This window comes from Nycticebus coucang, chromosome 12 (assembly GCF_027406575.1).
Source record: "Nycticebus coucang isolate mNycCou1 chromosome 12, mNycCou1.pri, whole genome shotgun sequence".
Classification (NCBI taxonomy): domain Eukaryota; kingdom Metazoa; phylum Chordata; class Mammalia; order Primates; family Lorisidae; genus Nycticebus; species Nycticebus coucang.
The window spans coordinates 57,071,573-57,083,939 of NC_069791.1; the positions used below are offsets into that span (position 1 = coordinate 57,071,573).

Sequence of the window (12,367 nt, forward strand, 5' to 3'; positions counted from 1 at the left end):
ATAATGTAGCTTTAAACCCATCAGATCTGGGGTGATTCCTTTTCTTAGAATACTGAGAATCAGTTAAGTCAAGCTACCATTAAGTTGAGGCTGTGGCCACATAGATAATTTCCCCTGTTTTCTGTACTTCGTATTTTCCACTTCTTCAAACTGGTTACATAAACTAAGATGTAACCACCTTTAAAATTCCCAATTCCTTGAAAGACAGGTTAATAAAAAAATTTTAATACATAAATAAATAAATAAAGTTCCCAATTCCCTTTAGAATTAAACAGTGATTGGGCGGCGCCTGTGGCTCAGTGGGCAGGGCGCCGGTCCCATATACCGAGGGTGGCGGGTTCGAACCTGGCCCCGGCCCAACTGCAACAAAAAATAGCCGGGCATTGGGCGGCGCCTGTGGCTCAAGGAGTAGGGCACTGGTCCCATATGCCGGAGGTGGCGGGTTCAAACCCAGCTCCGGCCAAAAGGAAAAAAAAAAAAAAAACAATAGCCGGGCGTTGTGGCAACCACCTATAGTCCCAGCTGCTTGGGAGGCCGAGGCAAGAGAATCGCCTAAGCCCAAGAGCTGGAGGTTGCTGTGAGCTGTGACGCCACAGCACCATACCGAGGGCGATAAAGTGAGACTCTGTCTATAAAAAAAAAAAAAAAAAAAGAATTAAACAGTGACTCTAAATCTATATTCTCAAGAATCTGGTAGTGTCTCTCTCTTATTATTGCTGAAGGACAAATATTGAATGGTGATGTCAAAATAAAAAATGGAATAAAACAGATCGGATGGGAGGAAATTTCCACCAAAGAACTTTATCCATTAAATAATAAAGTTTAAGCAAGCCTCAAATTAATGACTGCTTGACTTAACTGATTCTCAGTTTTCTAAGAAAAGAAAGAAATCACACTAAAGGTGATAAGCTAAAGCTACATCATGACTCCTTAGAACAGCAAGATCAGGTCAGTGGCTTGGGGTCTACTTGTTTGTTTGAAAGTAACTAATCTCCCCGTATGCAAAGTAAGAGATCATAGGAAGATAAGACTTAAAGTTTTTGTTTTTGTTTTGGCCAGGGCTGGGTTTGAACCCACCATCTCCGGCATATGGGGCCAGTGCCCTACTCCTTTGAGCCACAGGCACCACCCAGTTTTGTTTTTTTTTTGTAGAGACAGAGTCTTCCTCTATCACCACCAGTAAGAGTACCGTGGCATCACAGCTCACAGCAACCTCCAATTCCTGGGCTTAGGTGATTCTATTGCCTCAGCCTCCCGAGTAGCTGGGACCAAAGGTGCCCACCACAACGCCCGGCCGTTACAGTTTTATTTTTTGTTGCAGTTTGGCCGGGGCTGGGTTTGAACCCACCACCCTTGGTACATAGGGCTGGCACCCTACTCACTGAGCCACAGGCACTGCCCAAGACTAAAAGTTTTAAGTTAGACTTCTTAAAATATCATTTCAGGATACATACAAGAGTCACAGCAAGTGAGAGCCAGATGGGCACTGGGTGCCTCTATGCTTCGCTGAGGAAAAATAACTAAACATGAGCAAAGAAGATCCTAAGAAGCTGAGAGGCAAAATGTCATCACATGAATTCTTCATGAAAACCTGTTAGGAGTGGCTTGGTGCCTATACTCAGTGGCTAAGGCACCAGCCACATACACTGGAGCTGGTGGGTTCAAACCCAGCCCAGGCCTGCCAAACAATGACAACCACAACCAAAAAAAAAAAAAAAAAAAAAAAAAACATAGCCAGGCATTGTGGCAGGCACCTGTACTCCCAGCTACTTGGGAGGCTGAGGCAAGAAAATTGCTTAAGCCCAAGAATTTGAGGTTGCTGGGAGCTGTGATGCCACAGCACTCTACTGAGGGCGACATAATTAAGACTCTGTCTCAAAAAAAAAAAAAAAAAAAAAAAAACCTGTCAGGAGGAGCACAAGAAGCACCCAGCTGCTTCAGTCAACTTCTCAGAGTTTTCTAAGAAGTGCTCAGAGAGGGGGAAGACCATGTCTGCTAAAGAGAAAGGAAAGTTTGAAGATACGGCAGAGGCGGACAAGGCCCGTCATGAAAGAGAAATGAAAACCTACATCACTCCTAAAGGGGAAACAAAAAAGAAGGTCAAGGATCCCAATTCACCCAAGAGGCCTCCTTCGGCCTTTTTCTTGTTCTGTTCTGAGTATCACCCCAAAATCAAAGAAGAACATCCGGCCTATCCATTGGTGATGTTGCAGAGAAGCTGGGGGAGATGTGGAATGACACTGCTGCGGAGGACATGCAGCCTGGTGAAAAGAAGGCTGCAAAGCTACAGGAAAAGTATGAAAAGGCTATTACTGTATACCAAGCTAAAGAAAGCCTGATGCAGCAAAAAAGGGAGTCGTCAAGGCTGAAAAAAACAAGAAAAAGAAGGAAGAGGAGGAAGATGAGGAAGATCAAGATGAAGAAAATGAGGAAGAAGACCAGGTGTGGTGGCTCATGCCTGTAATCCTAGCACTGTGGGAGGCTGAGATGGGCGGATTGCTTGAGCTCAGGAGTTCCAGACCAGCCTGAGCAACAGCGAGACCCCATCTCTAAAAATAGCCGGGCATTGTTATGGGCACCTATAGCCCCAGCTACCAGGGGGGCTAAGGCAAAAGGATCACTTGAGCCCAGGAGTTGGAGGTTACTGTGACACCATGGCACTCTACCAAGGGTGCCAGAGTAAGACTCTGTTCTTCAAAAAAAAAAGATGATGACGGTGAATAAGTTGGTTCTAATGCAGTTTTTTTTCTTGTCTATAAAGAAACGGACAAGGCCCATTATGAAAAAGAAATGAAAATCCATTTCCGGGCGGCGCCTGTGGCTCAGTTGGTGGGGCGCCGGCCCCATATACCGAGGGTGGCGGGTTCAAACCCGGCCCCGGCCAAACTGTAACCAAAAAATAGCTGGGCGTTGTGGCGGGCGCCTGTAGTCCCAGCTACTCGGGAGGCTGAGGCAGGAGAATCGCTTGGGCCCAGGAGTTGGAGGTTGCTGTGAGCTATGTGAGGCCATGGCACTCTACCGAGGGCCATAAAGTGAGACTCTGTCTCTACAAAAAAAAAAAAAAGAAAGAAAATCCATTTCCATTTAACCACCCTATACAGAACTCACTCGTTTTAAAGAAAAAAATTGAAATGTAAGGCTGTGTAATATTTGTTTGTAAACTGTACAGTGTCTCTTTTTATACAGTTAACACACTACCAAATGTATCTTTAGATAGCCCTGTTCTGGTGGTATTTTCAATAGCCTAACCTTGCCTGGTGCACTATGGGGGTTGTAAATTTAAAGCAGTTCTTGCTGGTGCACAGCACAAATTAATTATATGTGAGGATGGTAGTTTTTTCATCTTCAGTTGTTTTTGATGCAGCTTATACGAAATAATTGTTGTTCTGTTAACTGAATACCACTCTGTAATTGCAAAAAAAAAGTTGCAGCTGTTTTGTTGACCTTGTGAAAGCTTCTAAGTAAATACAATTTTTTTATTAAAAAAATAATTATCATTTCAGGGTACTGTTGACCTAGGAGGTTATATACAAATAGAAGAGAAACCCAAAGGGACTATGTTGTACTTTAATCCATTTGCCACCAGGTGGCATAAACGTTCACTACCTGATGTGCATCCATCTGAGTATTATCACAGCAAGAAATCAGAAAATCTTTTTTTTTGTTTGTTTGTTTTTGAGACAGAGTTTCAGCATGTTGCTCTGGGTTGAGTGCTATGGCATCATTACAGTTTGAAGCAACCTCAAACTCAGGCTCAGGTGATCCCCTTGCCTCAGCTTCCTGAGTAGCTGGGATTGCAGGCTCCTAACACAAGGTCTGGCCAGTTTTTCTATTTTTAATAGAGACAGGGTCTTGCTCTTGCTCAGGCTGGTCTCAAACTCCTAAGCTCAAGCCATCCATATGCCTTAACCTCTCACAGTGCTAGGGTTATAGGCATGAGCCATTGCACCCAGCCCAAGGATCAGAAAATCTTCACATTCTGTACTCAGCTAAGGGGCCCAAATACCCTGAAAATGAGAATATCCTAGTGGGCCGGGCAAGGGGGCTCATGCCTATAATCCTAGCACTCTGGGAGGCCAAGGCAGATGAGTTACTTGAGCTCAGGAGTTTGAGACCAGCCTGAGCAAAAGCAAGACCCCCATCTCTACCAAATATAGAAAACTAGCTGGGTATTATGGCGGGCCCTGTAGTCCCAGCTACTCGGGAGGCTGAGGCAAGAGGATCTCTTCAGCCCAGGAGCTTGAGGTTGCTGTGAGCTGTGATGCCAAGGCACTCTAGCCTGAAGCAATGAAATGAGACTCTGTCTTTAAAAAAAAAAAAGAAAGAAAAGAATAACCTAGTAAAACTAGTAAAAATTAAAGCAAAACAGTCTAGGTGCAGTGGTTCATACCTATAATCCTAGCACTGTGGGAGGCCAAAGTGGGAGAATTGCTTGAGGTCAGGAGTTTAAGACCAGCCTGAGCCAGGCAAGACCCTATCTCTACTTTAAAAAAAAAAAATAGAAACATTAGCTGGGCATGGTGGTGGCACTGGCCTGTGGCCTATAGTCACAGCTACTTATGAGGCTGAGGTGAGAGGACTGCTTGAGCCCAGGAGTCTGAGTTTGCTGTGAGCTAAACTGAGGCTGTGGCACTCTAGCCCAGGTGACAGAGCGAGACTCTGTCTCAAGACAAAAAGAAGGGAAGAGAGAAGAGAGAGGAGAGGAGAGGGGAGGGAACAGGAGGGAAGGTGGGGAGGGGAGGACAGGGGAGAGAAGAGATGAGATTAGCTGGGGATGGTGGTGCCCACTTATAGTCCCAGCTACTCAGGATACTAAGGCAGGAGGATCGTTTGAGTCCAGTAGTTTGAGGTTGCTGTGGGGTATGATTGTGCCACTGCCCTCATGCACAGGCAACAAAGTGAGACTCTGTCTCATAAAACAGAATAAATTAAAAAAATAAAAATATACTCCATGGGGAATTATTTCAATACATGGTGCTGGAACAACTAGATGTCCACATGCAAAAACCCTATCTCACATCATACACAAAAATTAACTCAAAATGGACCACAAACATACAGTTAGAGCAAGTTAAGTTCTAGTGTTTGATAGCATAGTAAGGTGACTGTAGTTAATAATTTATCCTACATTTCGGGCGGCGCCTGTGGCTCAAGGAGTAGGGCGCCGGTCCCGTATGCCAGAGGTGGCGGGTTCAAACCCAGCCCCAGTCAAAAACCAAAAAAAAGATTAATTTTGGCAGCGCCTGTGGCTCAAGGAGTAGGGCGCCGGTCCCATATGCCAGAGGTGGTGGGTTCAAACCCAGCCCCGGCCAAAAAAAAAAAAAAGAAATAATTTATCCTACATTTCAAAATAGCTAGAAGAGACAATTAAAATGTTCTCAACTCAGGCAGCACCTGTGGCTCAATGAGTCAGGCGCCGGCCCCATATACCTAGGGTGGTGGGTTCAAGCCCGGCCCTGGCCAAACTGCAACAAAAAAATAGCCGGGCGTTATGGCGGGCGCCTGTAGTCCCAGCTACTTGGGAGGCTGAGGCAAGAGAATTGCCTAAGCCCAAGAGCTAGAGGTTGCTGTGAGCTGTGACGCCACTCTACCAAGGGCCATAAAGTGAGACTCTGTCTCTAAAAAAAGTTCTCAACTCAAAGAAATGATGTTTGAGATGATGCATGTGCTAATTATCCTGATCTGATCACTATAAATTGTATGTATCAAAACATCACTACCTCATAAATATGCACAATTATTATGGATCAATTTTTTTTAGTTTAAAAAGAAGCTAAACAAATGGTCATTAAATACACCAAAAATGTTTAACATCATTAAGGTAATGCAAACCAAAACTACAATGAGATCACTTCACAGCCACTAAAATGGCTCCAAATCATAAGTTGACAATAACAAGTATTACTAAGAATGTGGAAAAACTAGAAGCAAGCATCATACATGCTGATGGGAATGTAAAATGGTTTGGCATTTTGGTAGTTCCTTAAAATGTTAAACACAGAGTTACTACATGGCCTAACAATTCTACTCCTAGCTGCTAGTATACAACTAAAAGAAACGATAACATGCCCACACAAAAACTTGCACACAGATATTCAGAGCAGCCTTACTTGTAATAGTCAAAAACTCAAAACAACTCAAATTCCATCCATTGATGAACAAACAAAATGGAGTCTAAACACATCATGGAATGTTATTCCACAATAAAAAGGAATAAAGTAATGATATATTCTATAACATGAACGAATCTGAACCTAAGTCAAAGAAGGCTGACACAAAAGACCATATATCGTATGATTATGAGATTTAAAAACCATTTGTATACTTTATCTTGGTGTATATCTATGGTATGTGAATTATATCTCAATAAAGCTGTTTAAAAATCTACCTGGAGACAGGTGCAGTGACTCACATCTGTAATCCCAGCATTTGGGGAAGCCAAGAAGGGAGGATCACTTGAGGTGTGGAAGTTGAGACTAGCCTGGGCATCATAGTGAGAGCCTGTCTGTACACAAAGGTGTTTTAAAAAATTAGCCAGGCATGGTGTGCATGCCTGTAGTACCAGCTACTCAGGAGGCTGAAGAAGAACAACTTGCGCCTAGGAACCGGAGGCTGCAGTGAGCTATGAGTGTACTATTACACTCCAGCCTGGGAAACAGTGAGACCCTGTCTCAAAAAAAAAAAAAAAAAAAAGCCACATATAAATTATCTGAAAATGTAGGATTTTTCAAACATTAAATACTAAGATTAGAACATCAGGAAACCATGATTAGAACATCAGGAAACCATGAACAGCAAACTGTAGTAATCTAATGAGCAATACTGTGACCCAGAACATGAACAAGTTAAAAGAAGGAAATTGATCTACACAGAAATAAGGAAAGGTTGACCCAAAGAGCAAGATTTACCCTGTGTCTCCAACACTATCCAAGGCAGGGAGAGTGTCATGTATCTCAGAAGAGGTGAATTAATTAAATCATCATATATTAATGATGTTCATTACAAGATCATTTTACACACAATACTTGCTCTGATTTCAAACATTCCAAGCCACCTTCTGACTGCAAACTCTGCAGACTGTTCTATTGGAAATGTGATGACCAGCTGATTCCGGTACAAAGTGCCCTAGAAATTAATTCGCTAGTTTAGATTCATCATGCAGGAGACTGACTAATATGAACTAATCCTCATGAGAGTAACTCTTGTTGTTCTTAGCAAACTATTTCTTACAAAGTTCATGACCAGTAACTCTTAACCAAAGGGACATTACCATAGCAGAATTCCTGAGAGTCTAACATATACCTGGGGCACGGTTTTCCCAGCCTCTCCCCTCTCTACTGCCAATCAGAGTGTGCCACTGTCCCTGAGAGTGTGCACTGTACCCTTTGGGCAGGACGGTATGCTTTGGACTGTGAAGCTCCCACCCAGATATTGATTGCCTGTGAGGCCTAAGTTTGAGACACAGCCTGGCCTTCCTCAATATACCTCCACCTCTGCTCTCCCTAACTTAAGATACTCTGAGATCCTTTCCAATATGCCATTGTTTTATCCAGTCTAACCTCACTCTATAGATGAAATGAAATAATAAATAACTCAGAGGCCAACTGAGTTTAAGAACCTTCCCTAATATAACATAGCTAATTAATGGCAGAGATAGAACCGAACCAAAGCCTTCTGATACCCCCGCCCAATGTTTTATGCATTATGGGATGCTGCCTTTCATTTCTGCATATGCCTTTACTCCTGCTGAGCAGCCTCCTTTTATGTGCATGGTAGCATTTCTGGGCTCTAAAAGTGTTCTCATATACTATTTAACACGAAAATTTATACAACATGTCAAAAGAGATTTTCTTTTGAATTTTTAAAATTTTCTATAAATTTCATATCTTTATAAAGATATCTTTTATATCTTTACATCTGTTTTATATATATATCTTTTATATCTCTATACATTTATCTTTATATCTTTGTATCTCTCTCTCTGGAGGATACATTAGAAGTCCATGACAGCCTCTAGTAAAGAACTGAGCCAAGCAGAGGGACAGTGACTTTCCAGCATATTTTTTTTCTGTATTATTTGAATTCTTACAATATGCTTTTATTACCTATAAAAAATAATCTTAAAAAGTAAACATAATTTTAAAAAACTTGTACTATAAGCTGGGTGCAGTGGCTCACAGTTGTAATCCTAGCACTCTGGGAGGCTGAGGCAGGAGGATTGCTCGAGCTCAGGAGTTCGAGACCAGCCTGAGCAAGAGCAAGACCCTGTTTCTACTAAAAACAGACAAAAAAACAAATTAGCCAGGTGCTGTGGCAAATGCTTGTAGTCCCAGCTACTCAAGAGGCTGAGGCAGGAGGATCACTTTAACCCAGGAATTTGACACTGCAATGAGCTAGGCTGATGCCATGGCACTCTAGACTGGGCAACAGAGTGAGTCTCTGTCTCTAAAAGAAAAACCACATGGGCAGTGCCTGTGGCTCAGTGAGTAAGGCGCTGGCCCTATATACCAAGGGTGGTGGGTTTGAACCTGGCCTCAGCCAAACTGCAACCCAAGCGCTGGAGGTTGCTGTGAGCTGTGATGCCACAGTACTCTACCAAGGGCGACAAAGTGAGATTATGTCTATAAAAAAAAAAAAAGAAAGAAAAGAAAAACCACAGAAAAACAAAAAAACTGTACTATAAAAAGGCTTATATAAAAGTCCCTGCATTTGTATCACGTATACACAGTATTCTCCAAGAATACTTACGAGAATAAAACTTACAAAATTTAAAAATCCAGAAAATACATCTACAGGCAAAATTCATTTAATGTTAGCAAGTTATGTACCATTTGGCCTTTCAACACTAGGATGCCTACAAAGACAAATGAATGAAAATAATCAAACTTGGGCGGCGCCTGTGGCTCAGTCGGTAAGGTGCCAGCCCCATATACCAAGGGTGGTGGGTTCAAACCCAGCCCTGGCTGAACTGCAACCAAAAAATAGCCAGGCGTTGTGCTGGGCACCTGTAGTCCCAGCTACTCGGGAGGCTGAGGCAAGAGAATTGTTTAAGCCCAGGAGTTGGAGGTTGCTGTGAGCTGTGTGATGCCATGGCACTCTACCGAGGGTCATAAAGTGAGACTCTGTCTCTACAAAAAAAAAAAAAAAAGAGAGAAAATAATCAAAATTTGGTGGCACCTATAGCTCAATGGGTAGGGCACCACCTACATAAACCGAGGCTGGCGGGTTCAAGCCTGGCCTGGGCCTGCTAAACAACAATGACAACCACAACCACAAAAAAAAAATAGTCAGGCATGTGGCAGGTACCTGTAGTCCCAGCTACTTGGGAGGCTGAGGCTAGAGAAATGCTTAAGCCCAGGAGTTTGAGGTTGCTGTGAGCTGTGACGCCAATGCACTCTACCGAGGGCGAAATAGTGAGACTCTGTTTCAAAAAATCATCATCATCAAACTTCTTTGTGGTGGCTTCTTCCTAAATACAGTTTGCTATGCAATGGAAAGAAGAAAACAAGGACTTTTCATAATCATACAATCATTCTCATCCTGGAGGTATTTATGTATGTATGTGCCTGTGTGTGCATATATATCAGAATTTTCCTCATGATCATAGCAAATTAGTTTCTTTCCTAATTTTAAATTATTCTACCTTTAAAGTAACTTATTAGGCCAGAAGCCCCCTTTGCTTTTCTGAAGACTGAGTCTTACTCTACTGCCCAGGCTAGAGTGCCATGGCATCAGCCTAGCTCATAGCAACCTCAAATCCTGAGTTCAAGCAATCCTCCTGCCTGAGCCTCCTGAGTAATTGAGACTATAGGCTCCTACAACAACACCCAGCTTTTTTTTTTATATTTTTACTAGAGATGGAGTCTCACTCTAGCTCAGGCTGGTCTTGCACTCCCAATCTCAAGTAATCCACCCACTTCAGCCTCCCAATGTACTAGGATTATAGGCATGAGCCACCACACCCCAGCCTCAATATCTTGATTGTTAATGACCCTACCACGGTAGATTAAAGCTTCAGAATTTCCTGATTTAGAAAATATTCCATAAAAAAGCAAATATGAGAGCATGTTGAGTATAGTTTCCCAAGGCTGCCTAATCATGATGATCACAGCATGAAACAACACAAAACTGTTCATTTATTGCTATCTGCATTCAGATATTTAATAGTTTACTATATGCCCTGCCTTATGCTAGGAACTTCTGATGTAATACTTATTAAAAACATATTTGGTACCCATTCTCCTGAGACTTCTCCTAGTGGAGAAAGCAATCGTAAGTAAAAATCATTGTTTACATACACAAAAAAGTTTTTTTTTTTTTTTTTTTTTTGTAGAGACAGAGTGTCACTTATGGCCCTCGGTAGAGTGCCGTGGCCTCACACAGCTCACAGCAACCTCCAACTCCTGGGCTTAAGCGATTCTCTTGCCTCAGCCTCCCGGGTAGCTGGGACTACAGGCGCCCACCACAACGCCCGGCTATTTTTTGGTTGCAGTTTGGCTGGGGCTGGGTTTGAACCCGCCACCCTCGGTATATGGGGCCGGCGCCTTACCGACTGAGCCACAGGCGCCGCCCACACAAAAATGTTTTAACAAAAAACTGGGAGCAGCTGGCTTGGTGCCCATAGCTCAGTGGTTAAGGTGCCAGCCACATACACCCAGGGCTGGCGGGTTCAAACCCAACCCAGGCCTGCTAAACAACAAAGACAACTATAACAACAACAACAACAAAAAATAGCCAGGCATTGTGGCAGGCACCTGTAGTCCCAGCTACTTGGGAGGCTGAGGCAAGAGAACTGCTTAAGCCCAAGAGTTTGAGGTTGCTGTGAGCTGTGATGCCATAGCACCCTACTGAGGGCAACATAGTGAGATTCTGTCTCAAAAAAAATAAAAATAAATAAATAATAAAAATTAAAACTGGGACCAGCACGGTGAAGAAAACTATTCTGGAGCAATGAAGTTTTGTAAGTAGCATAGCAGCAAGTGCAGACCTGCATCTTTGGATAAGAAAACAATCTTGTAGTTAAATGAAATTACAGTGCAGAGAGGTATTTAAGGTAGCAGAACCAAATTACTACATAGAAAGACAGTGTTAACATTCTTCTAATTGCTGCAAGTGCCAAGGCATTTTTAGTGATTATAAATCCAAGGTGAGTTTTATTGCTGATATTCTCAAAGCACTCTGGTCTTGCCAGAGCCCAAAGCCTATTAACTCATTAACTCCAGGCATTGCTCAATGAGTAACCATCAGAGCCTTCTCCTCTCCACTTTTCTTTCCATTATCCTGCCAGGACTTCAGCTAAGACCATCAGCTTCCTGGTCAATATCACTGGCCACCTATTCAAAACAGAACACTCTGCTCACCTGATTATCTAGTTTCAGCTGTCGAAGCTTCATGGTCTCATCTTCAAAGGTACTATTTAAAAACATAAAGAAAAAAAAACATGTAAAGAGAAAATCATTTTCAATTTCATCTTTTCATGTATGTACTCCTTTCAGCTATTTAGAAGCAATTGATTTTTTCTTTTTTTTCCTAAGTAAACATTCTCCCCATGTTGCCCAGGCTGGAATGCAGAGGCCTGATCATGATGCTCCCTACAGACTTGAATCCCTAGGCTTAAGCAATCCCCCTGCCTCAGCTTCCTGGCTATCTGGGACTACAAGAGTACACCTCATGCCTGGCTAAGTTATGTTGCTGAGACTGGTCTTAAACTCCTGTTCTCAAGTGATCCTCCTGCCTTGGCTTCCCAAAGGCCAGATTAGGCATAAGCCACCATTAATAACGTGTATTATGCTAGCCATCAAAGGAAACTATAAGTGTGAATAAACAGACAAGATTTAATACCACCAGGAAACAGATTTGCCTGAAGAAAGAAAAAACAACAGCAGGCCCAGTGGCTCACACCTGTAATCTTAGCACTCTGGGAGGCTGAAGCAGGAGGGTCACTTGAGTTCAGGAGTTTGAGATCAGCCAGAAGAAGAGCAAGACCCTGTCTCTACAAAAAATAGAAAAAAATAGCCAGTATGCTGGCACGTGTCTGTAGCTGCAGCCACATGGGAGGATGAGGCAGAACGAATGCTTGAGCACAGTAGTCTGAGGTTGCTGTGACACCACTTCAGTCTACCCAGGGTGACAGACAGACTGCCTCGAAAACCAAAACAAAAGAACAAAAACTGAATCAAACCTACTGTCTTCAGTTGATAAGTGAGACCCTTTTAAACATTTATTTTTTGGGGACAGAGTCTCACTATGTCACCCTTGGTAGAGTACCATGGTGTCACAGCTCACAGCAAGCTCAAACTCTTGAGCTTAAGTGATTCTCTTGTCTGAGCCTCCCAAGTAGCTGGGACTACAGGTGCCCACCACAACA

General features: G+C 42.9%; 1 protein-coding gene across 5 annotated transcripts in view; it reads right to left on the reverse strand.

The window, feature by feature from the left end:
• Window positions 1–12,367, reverse strand: part of TULP3 (TUB like protein 3) — a 58,569-nt gene that overhangs the window by 19,912 nt on the left and 26,290 nt on the right. For 3 of the 5 annotated variants that reach the window (XM_053555668.1, XM_053555669.1, XM_053555670.1), the window contains one exon: window positions 11,361–11,412. The exons of 1 other annotated variant lie outside the window; for it this stretch is intronic. In XM_053555668.1, coding sequence (XP_053411643.1) covers window positions 11,361–11,412 — 52 coding nt within the window. Of the gene's footprint in view, window positions 1–9,306; window positions 9,369–11,360; window positions 11,413–12,367 lie in introns of those variants that run through there. One more of the 5 variants, XM_053555674.1, reaches the window with a different exon arrangement.